Raw genomic sequence first — 16,717 nt, 5'->3', positions numbered from 1 at the left:
CGGTGATTCGTGGAACTCACACCACTGATTTTTATTTTTTTGCTGATACCACTCAGGGAGTGATCTCGGCTTCCTATAGTTCTGCTCTTCCTTCGTCACGCTGTAGATCTTGGCGAGCGGAAGGGCCAGCGGAGTATAAGATTCGTATCTGCCTGTGAAAGGGACAGATTTTTCTTTCTTTGGCTCGTTGGCCGAAGGCTGCTCCGAGGCTTTCGCCTTTCCTTTTGTCTTCTGGCCTTGGCCTTTAGACGATTGTTTTTGTTTCCCACTCCCAGATTGGGGTTGGGACTTTGTTTTGTTCCACTCTTCAGCTCGGATGAACTTATCCGAGGCGTTCAGAGCCTCCTCCAGGGTCTGCGGGGTGTGCATGACCATGAAGTCTAGGAACTTTCCAAGCTGAAGGCCATTCTGCATTGCGAAAATGGCCAGTCCCTGGTCCAGCTGAGAAACGCTGGATGACTCGTTGCTGAAACGAGTCAGGTAATCTCGGAGACTTTCGGTCTCCCCTTGCTGCAGGCCCATGAGCTCTGCCGTGGTCTTCTCTCGGCGGTTTGCCGTGGAGAATTTGCTTTTGAACTTGGTGGACAGGTCGTCCCACCCCGTTATAGAGCCTTCCTTTACTCCCTTGGAGATCCACGCTTGCGCGACCCCCTTAAGAGTGTCGGGAAAATATTTGCACCAGGTCGCTTCGGACCTTGGGCAAAGATGCATGTGCCCCTCGTAGGAGGCGATATGGTCCTTCGGATCTGAAGTCCCATCATATGTAATGTGCGACGGTATTTTAACCGTGGGCACATGCTCTTCCAGAATCCATTGCTCGAATGGAGAACTGGTGGGTAGCATAACGGCCTTGCCTTTGTTCCTGGCCGAAGGGACCGCGCTCCGCCCTCTTAGAGAGGTAGAAGTGGTTTTCGTCCCTAGCTGGGAAGTTCGAGCCTCGGCTACAGGGAACGAGAGGCGGCTGTGCACACTCGGCTCCCTGCCGCCGAGTCGGTCGAGCACGCTTCGGCGAACAGTCTCAGGTCGCTATCGGTGGACAGTTTCCGGCCGAGAGGCTGAGCTGCTGCTCTTATGCATTTCTGGCCGAGAGGTAGAGGATCCATTGAAAAATTGAGGGTTCTTTTTCCTCTCTCTTTCAGTCCTCCAGGTATCCTCTTCCCACTCCTCCAGCTCCCGGAAGGAGGGAGGCTTCCCCCCATCTTGGTCGAGCTTCCTCCGCTGATGCCTGGTATGCGGAGGAGTTCGATCACGAGGTGGAGGCATATTTTGTGCCTTCATTGCCTCCATGAGCACCGCTAGCGCTCTTGCCACTTCTTCCGAGCTGGGCCCCGTTAAAGGGGTCCTCGGCTGAGTGTGAGAGTGAGAGCGGATGGTCAAAGGTTGGCTTTGGGGCACTGATTGAGTCCTATAATCGGACTAACTTCTGTTAGACCGAGGGGGGCTCGGTCTATGATGAGATTTGTGAATTACGGGAGAAAGGGAATCCTCCCGGTACGATCCTCCCCCCGAACTAGCACCCTTCGAAGAGTTTCGGTCCGGCGAAGGTGATGGTGTAGGAGTTTTAGGCCTTTCGCCCGCTCCTTGACTTAGTCTTTTGTTCTTGCGGTTCTTAGCCATTGCTACTAAGATAATTGCAAGGTGATTTGGATTGGCTTAAAGATTTTTTGAAAGTCTTCCCCACAGACGGCGCCAAATTGTTTCGGGTGAAAACAATGGGACCTTGCCGAAGGTCCAATGAAGTGGATGAAGACTTGTCCGGTCCAAATGATGCTGGGCCGAAGGTTTCCTGCACAGCAAACACACGTAAACTGGCCTCGGGGGTGGATCCGAGGAAGACCCCTCCGATGCCGAAGTCAAACAGTGTTTAGAGAGAGAAAACTATGCAGGAGATTTAATGCTTGAGGCTTTAATGTGTATCCTATAAATGATGTAATTGAAGGCTTTTATACCTTAGCATACAAAGAGAGGAGAATAATTGGGCCCCAAATAATCATGGGCCGACCATAACCATTTGGACCAATTGACTTGTTGCTGACTTGACTTGATTGGAGGCTTGGGCCTTGACCTTGGAATATTGGATCATTTAATGACTAGGCCCAATTGGCTTAATTGGACCCAAACACTACTAGTTCCTAAATAATTGACACAATTAAATTAACATACATGTCAATGCACTACTTTGACCTTAGATATATATATTCCTTATCCGGTTATCCCATCCTTTTAAAAAGTATAAGATGCTTCCTCCGTTCTTTTTTACTTAACCCGCTTTAACTTTTACACTATTTACCACCCCTCCTTTGATCGTCTTTTATGAATGATATGTAAGGAAAAATATATTCATATGTGATCTTTTTAAATTCGTCTAAATAAGTACTATCATAATATACAACTTTTATAATTTTTTACTTATAGAGAATTAAAATTATCGATCGCTAAAGTTTTGCATTGGCTAGCGTGATAAAAGAAACACGTCAAGTAAAAAAGAACACATAAAGTAACTCTTAATAATAGTGTTTGGACACTTGTAACCTCTAAAGTGTTTATTTACTTAATTGCCCCCATTAATGATAATTAGCGCTTTTTAAAGCTCTTAAGAATAGGGTGCGGACATTCATATTCCTAAAAATATATGTTTACATATTTTTCCTTATTAATACTACTAACAAATAAAGTTGTTATGTAAGACCAAACCGAAAGAGCTTTGCGAATATTGTCAGCTACGGCGCGCGCGTTATCCATTATAGTATGGTAAAAATTTCTCCATCGATGTTTTAATAAGTGTTACACTTACCAAATCTGAAAATGTTTTAATAAGTGTTACACTTACTTTTTTGGCAAAAAAAAAAAATTACATTTTAATATTATATTTTTCTCCTTTAATGGTCCCCGCCTAAACCCATTATTACTTTTTTAATTAAATATTTCCTCTCACATTCATTAATTTTCAATAAATTATTAATCCTACTATTAGGGGTGCTAATTGAGTTAAGCAGCTCGTGAGCAACTCGGACTCAGCTCGAGTTGGCTCGACTCGAGATGTTAACAAGCACGAGTTGAACAAGTTCTATCTCGACTCGATAAGCTCGTGAGCAACTCGGAAATGTATTTTATTAATATAGAATTTACAAACAAAGTTATTACCATGAACAAATTTGACACTTAATAAGAGTTCATTTATATTGTCAAAATAGAAAATGTAAATCTTTAATAATAAATAAATAAATAAATGAAAGAAGGATTAGAATTTTAGAAGGATCAAAAATTTTACGAGCAGATCATGAGCTACTCGATTCGACTCGAAATTTTAACGCGCACGAGTCAAGCAGGTTTTATTGGCTCAAAACATTAACGAGCACGTGTTGAGCACATGATGAAAAAATAAGATTTCGAGTTGAGTCGAGCCCCCCTTAGCTCGTGATCGACTCGCTCGATTAGCACCCAACCCACTATCTTTCTTTTACAATTTTTTAATACTCCAACTACACCACTTATTTCTTATTTTATTTAAGTCAATCAAATTGTCTAAAACCATGTGCCGGTCAAACTGTAATACTTATTAAAACACGGAGGGAGTAGTAAAAAAATAAAAAATCTCCTTTGTCAACCACACTTAGACTTCAAAAAAAAAGTTAATATAATGAAACTTTATATCAATTGATTTAATAACATATTTCATGATAAAAATTTGCTATAAGTTATCAAAAAATGATAAATTTTTTTTATACATTTTCAAAAAATGATGGTCAAAGACTCAAAGGTACTGTGTGAATAGTGAAAAAAGTCAAATATGATAATTATTTAAGAACAAATTGAGTTTAACTTCGTTCTCTAATTTGGTCTAGGTATAAATATTGATTCGTGGATAGATTTCACTACTGCATATCCTCTCATTTGAAATTTTCTCATCAATAATAATGTTAAATGAAACGAACATACATATTTTATAGTCGGGACGAGGGTCTATTCTATTCATATTAATTTCAGTTCAATATAGCTCCAATCATTTCAGTACAGTTCAACTCCAATCAGTTCATTTCAGTTTAGTTCCTAATTTCCTTCTCTCTTTAACAATTTAGTTCAGTTAAGTTCTGTTCAAATCCTAATTTTCTTCTCTCATAAACAATTCATTTCAGCTCTATTTAGTTCAGTTCAGTTAAGTTCAGTTCAGTTAAGTTCATTTGTTTTCGATAAAATCAAAATAGGCCCTTAAGCTAGTTATATTTATATTTGTGTTAAAAAAAACTCTGGTTTGTTCAATATTAGTTCAGACCAACAAATGAAAATAACTAATTTGGTATTAGTGGTTAATTTTTAAGTATTTTATGAGAGAATGTTAAGTTTAAATTATTCTTACAAACACTTAAATGTTAAACTTTTTTGTAAAAAAAAATTAAATAAAAAAAAAACGAGTATTAAATCATCAAAGTATAAAATATATCAGAGAATGAGAAATAGCTCAAGTGAATAGAGCTTTTCTCTCAATTTCAAGGGATATTGGAAATTTGGGATAATTTGCTCTTATGGCTCTCTAAATACGGAAAAAAAAAGGGAAAAAAATAAATAATTTGTTACTCCGTACATTTTATTTTCTATTTTTTCCATGCTATTATTGAAAAATAAATACACAATTAATATATGTGGAGTATATTACAATCTAAATTCAATCAAAACCAGTCTGGATATTAGAAATCAAATTTTCAAGTCTTTGGTTGTACAATACAATTTGATTCGATTTGATTTTAGACCAATAAACAACCTTAAATATTGTAACATACTCCTTCCGTATTATTTTTTTAAATGAAATCTTTTGACTTTTTGCACTATTGGCTTACACTACAAGAAAATAACCTTTTCGTAGCGATTATTTTAACCTATAGTATCGATTATAATTGCAATAAAAAGCTTTTCCAACGAATGGTCATTCGATACAACATCCCCCGTTGCCTTAACCTTTAGTAGTGGATTTCAGTATCGTTGGGGTTGGCCTCAATAATCTATATGAAAAACTACATCCAATCGTGGTGATTATTGTAGCGATTATAATCGCTATAAATGTTGAACAAAAAAAAAAAAAAAAATCATGCATAGGATCTTTACAAGATTCAAACATGCAACCTCAAACTCTTATATTAAATGTTTCACCAATAAACTATGACATATATTATGTATTCTTTGTCAAACAATATTTATATATCTAGTGTAGAACGAAAAGGCTTTTCGTATCGATTTTTGGAATTTAGTAGCGATTGTAAATGATACAATTTCTCATAATTTTATAAATGTGCAAAAATAGTGTGGATATGTATTATTATGTTTTCCATATCGATTTAATATGGGAAAACCATGGTGATTGTAAATAATACGATTTTCTTAATTATTTCAAAACATACTTGCATATTGTAGCAAATGTACAATCGTTAAAAAAAATAATTGCTACGAAAAGACAATTTTCTTGTAGTGTTAATCCACTTTAAGCTAATGACAAGCCTAATGTTAATGATTTATACTAAGCATATAAGGGCCTATTCTCTTCAACTTAATTTCAGTTCAATTCCTATTTTCCTTCTCTCATAAAAAAATTCATTTCAGTTCAGTTCAACCCCAATTAGATCTAATCAGCTCAGTTCAGTAAATCAGATTAGGCCATAAGAAAAAATAAATAGTCTTACGGGTACCATTTGAAGTTATTTCGATAACTAAATTATTAATATTTAATTGTTATAATTTATACTTATTGATAATTAAAGATATTATTGGTCTTGCATTTGTATAGGTCAATACGTGCACAAAAGAACCATTTCACCTTACAAAAATACGGAGAGAGTATTTTTAAAACTCAAACGGAGTAATACGAATTGTATGTATACAAACATACGCTCATACTCATACTATCACGATCATACATCCAACGCTTGACATTGGACACGTGGGTGCATTAGATCGGGTGGGGGCCAAAACCTCGGAAGTAGGCCAAGTCTCAGTGTCTCCGACAGTTAGTACAAATAGCCACGTGCAACCACGAAATTGGTGGGGCTAAATTCCACGTGTCAGTCTGTGATAATTTGGTGGTGGGCTTAGTTCTAATTAATTAAAATATTTTCTTTATCTTTTCATTATTTTGGTACGATAAAGAAGCTTTTTAATTTAGTTTTTGAACAAAAAACAATGAGCATACGAAGTTTTTTTTCTCCATTATTTGAGCATGTAATATTTGATGGGTTGAAGTACGGACACTATCTTAATCGAGGTTATACAGTGTATATATTTACATGATCGATAATTTATAAATAAAATTAGTACTTTGAATTGTACTATGTTTCATAAAATTACATTTAAGAAACAAAAACCCATGAAATCTTTTTGTTTAATACCTTTTTCTATAAGAATCTCTTACAATTTTAGTTTGGAAAAAAGTAAACTTTTTCATCAATGTAACAAAAATCAATGCTTAGCAACATGAAATCTAGGTATTTTTCGGGAAATGGCGAAATCTCACATGACAATTAAAAAAATAAAACCCTATCAGAAGAAAATCATGCATTTCTAGTACGAACTTTAGTAATACATACTATTGCACTGTTCATAATTTTCAGACAAGAAAAGATGATGAAGACAGGAACTGCTATCATGTAAAAATTAATATAATATAAGGTGATACAGAGACAATCGAGTTTATATACCTCCTAATTCAGAACATTTTTACCCCTTTATAATTATATTGATTATTATTTCGAACTCTTGGTAAACATATTTTGAGCTAATTTTCAAATATAAGTTGCTTTGAAATGTTCATAGATATTATTTAATTTAGTTTAAGTGCTTGACATGGATGAAAACTTCTTTTAAACTCCTTCAATTGTAGCACATGATTCCATATATTGCTAACACAATTGCATGATCTCATCTGTCAAGAATGTGAATCCTTCGTTAGTGTATTACGTATAAGGGTATATTTATACAACCTAGGATCGGGCTAAAACATAAGCCCAATAGAAGCTAAATACATAAGCCTAGCTCAACACCCCCCCTCAAGTTGGAGCATGCAAATCACAAATGCCCAACTTGCCAAGTAAATACAAAAATTGTTGCTTGCTCAACGCCTTAGTGAAGATGTCCGCTAGTTGGTCCGTGGTCTTCACATATGAAGGTCTAATTATCCCGTCCTGAATTGCATCCCGAACATAATGACAATCAACCTCAATATGCTTAGTACGTTCGTGAAAGACCGGATTCTGCGCAATATACAACGCAGACTGACTGTCACAAAATAAACTCATCGCTTGCGGATGTGAAACTCCCAAACTATCAAGAAGACCCTTCAACCACTTCAACTCATCAGTGGCCTTAGACATCGTACGGTACTCAGATTCTGCAGAAGATTTAGCAACAGTATCCTGCTTCTTAGTTTTCCAAGAAATAGGAGAATTTCCAAGAAACATCATATAACCTGTAATCGATCGTCTCGTAAGGGGGCAACTAGCCCAATCTGCATCACACCAACCTGTCAATTGCAAGTCACAATCTGACCGCAAAAGAATACCCTGACCCGGGCAACCCTTCAAATAGCGCACCGTACGAAGAGCTGCCTCCCAATGATCTTGACGAGGTTGATGCATAAATTGAGACAAAATATGGACCGTGTATGCCAAATCTGGTCTAGTGAAAGACAAATAGATCAAACGACCCACAAGCCGCCTATACATTTCGGGGTCCGCAATAGGTGGTGCCTCTGATTTTGCCAGAGTGTGGTTTTGCTCAATAGGAGTACCTACCGGGCGTGCCCCTAATAAACCAGACTCTGCAATAATATCAAGTGTATATTTCCGTTGGCACATAAATATGCCTTCCGGACTACGAGCAACCTCAATACCAAGAAAGTATTTCAACACACCCAAATCTTTCATATGAAAACAATCACTCAAATACGCCTTAAAATCAGAAATCACAGAAGCAGAATTGCCAGAAATCAATAAATCATCAACATACACCAGAACACTAAGATGGACATTCCCTTGATTCAGAGTAAACAGAGAATAATCAGAATATGACTGTTTGAAGCCATACCTTTTGAGTGACCCTGCAAGTTTGGCAAACCAGCAGCGAGGAGCCTGACGTAGACCATAAAGCGATTTCTGAAGACGAAAAACCATTCCTGGTTTGCTACCATGAAACCCAGGAGGTGGCTTCATATATACTTCCTCATCAAGATCACCATGAAGAAAGGCGTTATGAACATCCATTTGATGCAATTCCCAATTTTTCGCAGCCGCAACCGCTAAGAAAGTCCGAACTGTAACCATTTTAGCCACAGGAGCAAACGTCTCATTATAATCAATTCCCTCAACTTGATGATTGCCAAATATGACCAGACGAGCCTTTAATCGTTCAACTGTACCATCAGAATTGTTCTTGATTTTATAGACCCATCTGCAACCAAGAGCCTTCTTCCCCGGAGGTAATTGAGCCATCACCCAAGTCTGATTGTCTTCCAATGCTGCAATTTCCTTCTGCATTGCTTCTCTCCACCCTGCATCTTTCATAGCCTCTTTGAAATTACGAGGCTCGGTCCCTGCAATTACAGCTGCAAGAAATATACGGTGTCGCAGGGAAAAATTTTCACAATTCACATAATGTGCTATAGGATAGGGAGTACCTGAGGAGCATGGAGAAGGTGAACTAGGAGGACTCGTCGCTTGTACAATATGTGCCACATAATCTTTATGCCAACCCGGTGGACGTCGCACACGACCCCCACGATCAATGTCAAGAATATTATCATTACCTTCACCTTCGTCGCTAGCAGCTGCCCCAATGTCAAGGGTGCTGCCAGTGCTGCTGTCCCGGGCTGCCGCTGCTCTGCTGTCCATCGCAGAGGCAGCGCTGCTGCTGGCCAAAGCAGCCCCTGCCGCAGGCTGGCTGGGGTCACTGCCAGCTGCCGCAGGTGTGCCGCGGACTGGACTGCCAGGGGCAGCAGCAGCCGTCTCGTGTGCCCCCTCGGCAGTAGGCTCGGGCTGCAGCTCTCGGCTCCCTTCACTCACCTCCAAAATCGCCTCCAAGTCATCCAAAAAATCAATATCGACCCCCACATTATCCACATCCATATTATGCATGTCCACATTATTTTCGGAGCCAACAATCAAGTGCTTTTCACTAGCAAAAGGGAATTCATTCTCATAAAATTTCACATCACGAGACACAAAAATCTCACCCGTCTCAAGGTCGTATAATTTCCATCCCTTTTTACCGTGAGGGTAGCCTAGAAAAACACACTTTCGACTTCTAGGTGCAAATTTATCTCCCTTGGATTTTTGGTTATGGGCAAAACAAAGACAACCAAAAACACGCAACTCATCAAAGCTAGGCTCTTTATCAAATAAAATTTCATATGGTGTTTTGTTTTGTAGTAAACGAGAGGGTGTACGATTAATCAAATATACCGCCCCAAGAACACACTCACCCCAAAAACCAATAGGTAAATTCCCTTGAAACATCAAAGCACGAGCCACATTCAATATATGTTGATGTTTTCTTTCAACACGACCATTTTGTTGGGGTGTCCCAACACATGAAGTTTGAAAAATAATGCCATGTTCATTGAAATACGGAAGCATACAATTGAATTCAGTTCCATTATCACTCCTCACCAATTTGACGGTCGTTTCAAATTGACGCTCAATCATAGCAAAAAATGATAAAAATGCGGAATAAACTTTAGTTTTGGAATTCAACAAATAAACCCAAACACCTCTTGAAAAATCATCAACTAATGTTAAAAAATAATGTGCACCACAAGTAGACGAAGTTTTATACGACCCCCATAAATCACAATGAATTAATTCAAAAATTCGACTAGCCTTGCCATCACTATTTGGAAAATTATCCCTAGACTGCTTATCTTGAGGACACACATCACAAGCTTTATTTAAATTTTTCATAGTAGTACTATTACTAACAGCAGGAACTAACTTGGCAACTCTGTCTGACGGATGCCCAAGTCGCCGATGCCATAACTCGAACACAGACAACCCCGGAACTTGCACCGCACATACTGTAGGAAGTCGCCGAAAGTAATAGAGTCCGTCCTTCCGTTCACCGGCTCCAATCAAGCTCCCCGAATGTTGGTCCTGTATAGCACATAAAGAATTAGTGAAACGAACAAAACATTGAGAATCATCAATCATTTTTGACACCGATATTAAATTGCATTTTAATTTTGGAACAAATAAAACATGCTTAATATTAAATCATCACTCAACCAAACCCGACCCTCTTTCAAGGCCACGGCTTGATCTCCATTAGGCAAACCCACGGGACACGCTGCAATTGAACACACATCCAACAAGCACGATTCATCCCCGGTTACATGATGAGAAGCCCCCGTATCTATAATCCAAGAACCCGGCACACACTCACCTTGCATTCGCTCTTGTTGATTTTGAACCATATTTAGCAAAACCTGAACATCGGCAGGCTTGAGATCGGCCAATGATACACCGGCAGCAGCTTAAGGAGTTCCCGTGATGGCGTTAGCACGAGTAGCAGGGGCAGCAGGGGCGTGCTTCGGTGTAGAGGCAGTGGCAGCAGCAGGTTTCGGCAGTGAAGCAGGGGCAGGGGCAGGGGCAGCAGCTCTGTCTCGCCCTTTGCCTTTCCCTTTGAGCTCCACCATTCGGGGTACCCATGGAGGTCAAAGCATCCTTCCACATCATGTCCCAATTTTTTACAGTGAGTGCAATATAATTTTGATCGATCTTGACGATCAAAATTACCTTTCCCACGCATAGAAGGCACAACAAAAATATGAGCCTCCTTCGATTTCTCGGCTTTCCCTTTTGCAATGCCACGAGATTCCTCCACTTGGAAGAAAGCTTGATAAGCACGGTTCAAATCGGCAGGGGGTTGTTGAGAAAGCAAGTTCGTTCTCACCACCGCATATAAGTCATCATCAATACCAATTAAAAATTGGTGTAAAATTTCTTCATCTCGATCCTTAGCAAACTTGCCAGCCACATTACACGTGCAAAGACCACACTCGCAGCCATGGAGGGGCTTGATTCGCGTGAGTTCATCAAATAACCCCATCAATTTCGTGTAATAAGCTTCAACAGTCATACCCTTTTGTTGCTTGCAATCGGTGATGCTAGTCCGCAATTGTTGCAAACGAGGTCCATTTGAAACACAATAGCGTGCCTCTAAATAATCCCATAGGCGCTTCACCTCCTCAAAGTAAGGGATCGATGCCGCAACCTTAGAGTCCATAGACCGCAATAACCAGGAGACTAGCATCGAATTGACCGTCTCCCAATCAAGCAGCTTCTTCTTCTCTGTAGGTTTGGTGATGGTTCCATCAACAAACACAAATTTCCTCCTAGATCGAAGAGATACACTACTAGAAAACAAGCAAATTACGACGGACTTGTTCCGACGGACCCGAATTTCCGTCGCAAAAAGTGAAATTTCCGACGGATTTCAGACGAATATAAATTCCGTCGGAAATTTTAATTTCCGACGGAATTTTTCGTCGTAATTTACAATTTTCGACGGAATTATAGTCCGTCGGAAAGTTCCGACGGAATTTTCCGTCGGAATTTACAATTTTCGACGGAATTATAGTCCGTCGGAAAATTACGACGGAATTTTCCGTCGGAATTTACAATTTTCGACAGAATTTTCCGTCGGAAAATAATTTAAAAAATTATACTTAAATTCCCAAACCCTAAAGCAGCCCCTTCCCCCTTTGTTATTTCCGCCTCTCTTTCTCTCTCTAAGTTTTTGCTCTCTCCTTCTCTCTCTCCCCTCCTTCGTTCCCCCTTTCTCAGTCCTCTGTTCTCCTTATTCTCCTTCGTTCTCCCCTCTTCTCTTCTCCTTCGTTCTCCCCTCTTCTCTTCTCCTTCTCTTTCCTTTCTTCTTCTCTTCACCGCCCTTTCTCTCTCCTTCGTTTCTTTTCTCTTCACCTACATCAAACAACGACAACAACAACGAGATTCGCAACAACACACCACCACCAACCAACAACAACAACTGCAACAACACACCACCACGCCACTAACATCAATCGCGCGCAACAGATTCGCAACACCAACAACCGGGCTGCATCAATATCAAACCCAACAACCACCGTCTTTTTTGGTAGATCTTGTGTTAATTTAGGATAGATTCGTAGATCTAGTTAATTTTATATGTTATTGTAATGATAAATTGTAAATTTAAATAGATAATTGTATATTTATATAGTTGATTTAATTTTTGTTGATTAAACATCGTTTTATTTTATGAAATTTTGATTAAATATGTAGATCTACTGGTTTTGTGTGTTATTTCTTGCTTTAGTCGTGTAATTTTTTTTTTTGGGTTAATTTACGGTTTTTGGGGGTATTTTATGGTTTTTGGGGCTAAGTTTTTTGTTGTGGTGGTGTCGGTGGTGGTGTATGGTGGTGGGATAGGGCCGGTGGTGGTGTGTGGTGGTGTGGGTTGTGGTTGGGTCCGGATGGGGGGAAGACTGGTGGTGTTGGGTGGTGGTGTGTGGTTGTGGTTGGGTCCGGATGGGGGGAAGACTGGTGGTGTGGGGTGGTGGTGTGTGGTTGTGGTTGGGTCTGGATGGGGGGGACTGGTGGTGTGGGGTGGTGGTCTGGGGTGGTGGGTGGCTATTTTTTTTTGTTTTTTTGAAACATTTTTACGACGGAATTTCCGTCGAAAAATTCCGGCGGATTATATTCCGTCGGAATTTTCCGACGGATTTTCACTGGCCTGAAAATCCCTGCCGATAGATGAAATTCCGTCGGAATAGTGTTTCCGACGGAAATTTCGTCGGAAAAGCTGGTTTTCCTACAATATGTATTCCGACGACCCGTTACGACGGAAATTCCGTCGGAAACCCCATTTCCGACGGAAAAATTCCGTCGTTATTTGCATGTTTCCGACGAAAAAATTCCGTCGTTATTTGCATGTTTTCTAGTAGTGATAGTGTAATCGCCCTCGACCATGCCAAGTAGTTATCACCTGTGAAGATGACGTGTGTAATCAAATTACCCGGTTGATCACCGGAGCCAAGGTAAAACGGAGAGGCAGGATCAATCTTTCCGTCCTCCATTGTTGATGATTAAGCGTTGGAAATAAAATTTTGTGTTTTAGGTTTTTAGGGTTTTAGGCCTGATACCATGTCAAGAATGTGAATCCTTCGTCAGTGTATTACGTATAAGGGTATATTTATACAACCTAGGATCGGGCTAAAACATAAGCCCAATAGAAGCTAAATACATAAGCCTAGCTCAATATCATCAATTCTTGCTTTAATGTAGAGATTTCTTATTTTTATCAAACTATTAAGGGGGCGTTTGGTTCGTAAACTGGTATGGGGTTGGAACCTGGAATGAAACCATAGTGGTATGAGTTTGGAACTTGATTCTTAATACCATATGTTTGGTATGTTTATGGAATGCAATTTTTTTCTTTTATTTGATACCTAAAAGTATGGGAATGAGCCAAACCCGCCTCCCCCCAAGGTTTCTAAACCCCATACCTTGGGGGTTGGAGGTATGTGTTTGAAACTCTTAAAATCATAAAACAAACATAAGGTATGGGTTTAAACCATTCTAAACTCATACCTTGTATCTTAATTATGTGAACCAAACGCCCCCTAAGAGAGTTGATTTATAGATTTATTATAGTTCCTCTTACCCTCAATTTTGGACCATTTTTATACATGAAGTATATCCTCCAAGTACTCCTAAACATTATAATAAGATGAAGAAAATGCATGCAATGAACATTATTAATTTTACATATTCTTTGAGACAAATTTAATCACTAATTTCTTTAGATTATGGATTCAAAGTTATAAGTTTGCATTATATTGCAAATGCACATTGAAATAAATCATCAAAAACCATGCATAATATATTATTTTTATTACATACATATCAACAAAACTATAACCTAAGAAAACCTTTTATTGCACCTACAAATGGTATAGATTTGGGCCAATAATCTTGTAGGATATATAACTTTTTTTTTTTCTTTTCTTTTTTTTTTTTTTTTTTTTTTTTTTGTGTTTTGTACAAAAATGTAAGACTAGTTATTGTGAGAGGCGAGAGTGATGTTGGTTAAGCTATTTTATAAAGCTCTTCTTAGATAATTGATATTTGTGAAAAACAAGTTCAAATAAATAATGTATATACTATAAAAAAAGATGAAGTTTTCAGAAAAAAAAAAAATACATAAGTTGAGATCAATTTCTTCCATGAAAAATAAGAGATTACTATCTTCTATTGATCCGATCCACAACCCACCAGTTCCCCCCCCCCCCCCCCCAAATGGGACCCACTTCCTCCCAACGAAAATTACCAAAAAAAACCCTAAAAGAAATTTACCAATTCATCCTTGATGCAAGCCCTAAATGGATTTCATAAAATTCCAAGGCCTATACCTCTTAGGATTCTTGGGTCCGGCTGACATATACCAAAATAAATGTCGATATATTTACAAAAGAGGCAAACCCGTAAACCCTATAAATATAAGATTATTAAATCATCCTTGGTACTTTAGCAAAAAAAAAAAAAAATTCATTTTGGCTTAAAAGCAAACTATGTCAGTTGACCGAAAAGAAGTCGATAATCAAATACAATTTTTGACCCAACTTTTAAAGCTAAAAGCTAACTAAACAACTATAAAGTACTAATTAAACACCTCTATAAACTCTACAATATTTTGACATGCCTCAAAAATAGGTTATATTACTAAACAACTCTATTACTCTACGATACTTGGATATGCCTCAAAATTAGGTTATATTCCAACGAATCGATGTACTGATCTACTAATAAAAATATCATAAATTCAAAAATTGTTGTATCATTTTTGTTTGCAACGTACTGAAATTTTAGAGCAGTCGTCATTAGTGTTTTGACAATTATAATAAATTCAATATACTACTCTCTTCGGTCACAATAATCGGCACACCAAGCTTTGCATAGAGTTAGTTTTATGTGATTGCATAAGTTGTTTGTTATTAACTTATCTATTACTTCCTCCATTGTTTGTATTTGTAACCAAGTGAGTCCGAACAACAACCGTATATCCCCACCCTAACTAACAATCAACAATTTTCTACACCATCTCACCGCCCACTTAACCTAGCCCGGCCTAATAATCGATCACCATCCCGCACCTTCTCTACCCACCTAGCCTCCCACCAGAGTCACCCTCATTGTAACACCACCATATATCCCTCCATTACATTAGCAACCTTACCTCGTCTAATACCCAAACACCACTACTTGGAACTGTCAGTTAGTCTTACTGAACTTATCTGAACTTATATAATCTTATATATCTTAACATAGCAACCTTTGTATTAAATTATCTTATTTGAATTTATCAAATAATATTATACTTGTATGTTTTTTGACAGATCTTATTGGGCTTATATAAGGTGTTATTAGACTTATTTATTCTTGTCTTATCTCAACTTATCAGTAAACTTATTTACTCTTGTCTTATCTCAACTTATCAGTTATTATATTAAATAATCTTCTTTCACCTTAAAAACATATACTACCTCCGTTTAATATTTTCTTACAACTTTTGCCAAAAATAAATGTTACACATTATTTGCAACTAATGTTTTCTTTCCTTTTCAGGTTGTCATTTCTCTTTATCTCTCTCTTCATCACAACAAATTTTGTCTAGAATCCGTGCACCTTTTAAAGTTGCAAAAAATGTGAAACAGAGGTAGTAAATTATTTTAACTTATTGACCATTATTTATATTTTGTATTATCTTAACTTAAGGCCTATTATTTTACCTTATTTTTACTTATTCAATCTGCATGATTTGAATTTATTTTATCTAATTTCATCTAAACTGGTTTATCTTATTTGATCTAATTGTTTGATGTGACAAAATTTTAACCTTATATGTACACTAATCTATGAGAAAAAAAAAAAAAAAATCAAGTGGATCTTGTTAGATTTGTAATAATGTGTATGTTATAATATGTAATTTTCATAATCTTTCACATTACAACGTTAAAATCAAGTGGATCTTGTTAGACATGGGTCGTGCCGGCCCACGGGCGGTACGGTCCAGGCACGACACGAGTCTACCAGCGGCATAACACGGTGACCGAGGAGTAGGGCCGTAGGCCGTGCTCTGAACACGATTTTGAAAATTCGACATGAGCACGACACGAACCCGCTAGCGTCATGGTAGTTTGGCCCGCCAGGCACGGCCCGACATGGCCATAAATATAACATAAATAATAGTAAAGAAGTACTTCGTATAATAATAAAAAAAAACAATAATGTTATAATAATAAAAAAATGAACATAAATTAATAAATTTATTTAAGTAGTATATCCATTTTAAAAGTTGTTCAAAAAAACATATTGTTTTTTTAAAAAAAATTAAAATATTATAGGTGGCTCGGTGCCCTGCACGGCATGCCAAGCACGTAGGTTGTGCCATGGGCTGGGGGTGTGCCAAATGGTGGCCTGGCATGGCACGACACGCCAAAATGTAGGCACAACACGAGCCACCACCAGGCACGACCCGCAGCGGCCTAACACGACACGCTACCCACCTTTAATCTGAAATAAGTAAAAATCAGGTAAGCTAATATAGTCTATCCAAGCTCATTATCCCTTATTTTATCCTACCCGAATTTAAATCGGACCTACAATAATGAGAGAAAGGTGAACAAATGGAGCCTAAGTGGCTT

General features: G+C 38.2%; 1 protein-coding gene across 1 annotated transcript; it reads right to left on the bottom strand.

Annotated features, from left to right (window-relative positions):
* Positions 1 to 1,026: 1,026 nt before the first annotated feature.
* Positions 1,027 to 10,447, bottom strand: LOC145627701 (uncharacterized). Its single transcript, XM_081680055.1, has 7 exons — positions 10,265 to 10,447; positions 9,858 to 10,127; positions 8,657 to 9,302; positions 8,301 to 8,584; positions 7,922 to 8,186; positions 7,200 to 7,801; positions 1,027 to 1,347 (listed from the first exon to the last, which is right to left on the bottom strand). The coding sequence occupies exons 1-7, from the start codon at positions 10,445 to 10,447 to the stop codon at positions 1,027 to 1,029; spliced, it is 2,571 nt and encodes an 856-aa protein (XP_081536181.1).
* Positions 10,448 to 16,717: the final 6,270 nt, after the last annotated feature.

Source organism: Chenopodium album, chromosome 4 (assembly GCF_948465745.1).
Source record: "Chenopodium album chromosome 4, dcCheAlbu1.1, whole genome shotgun sequence".
Classification (NCBI taxonomy): domain Eukaryota; kingdom Viridiplantae; phylum Streptophyta; class Magnoliopsida; order Caryophyllales; family Amaranthaceae; genus Chenopodium; species Chenopodium album.
The sequence above is the reverse complement of the archived record's forward strand: the minus strand, read 5'-3'. Positions and strand labels throughout refer to the sequence as shown.

Bases quoted from the DNA above. Each gene is read 5' to 3' on its own strand.
- LOC145627701 (XM_081680055.1), bottom strand. From the start codon at position 10,447: ATGGTTCAAAATCAACAAGAGCGAATGCAAGGTGAGTGTGTGCCGGGT. The intron at 10,128-10,264 runs GTTTGGTTGAGT...TGTGCTATACAG, and splicing joins TGGCCTTGAAAGAGGGTCGG to GACCAACATTCGGGGAGCTT. The intron at 8,187-8,300 runs GTTACAGTTCGG...GTATATATGAAG, and splicing joins TTGCTCCTGTGGCTAAAATG to CCACCTCCTGGGTTTCATGG.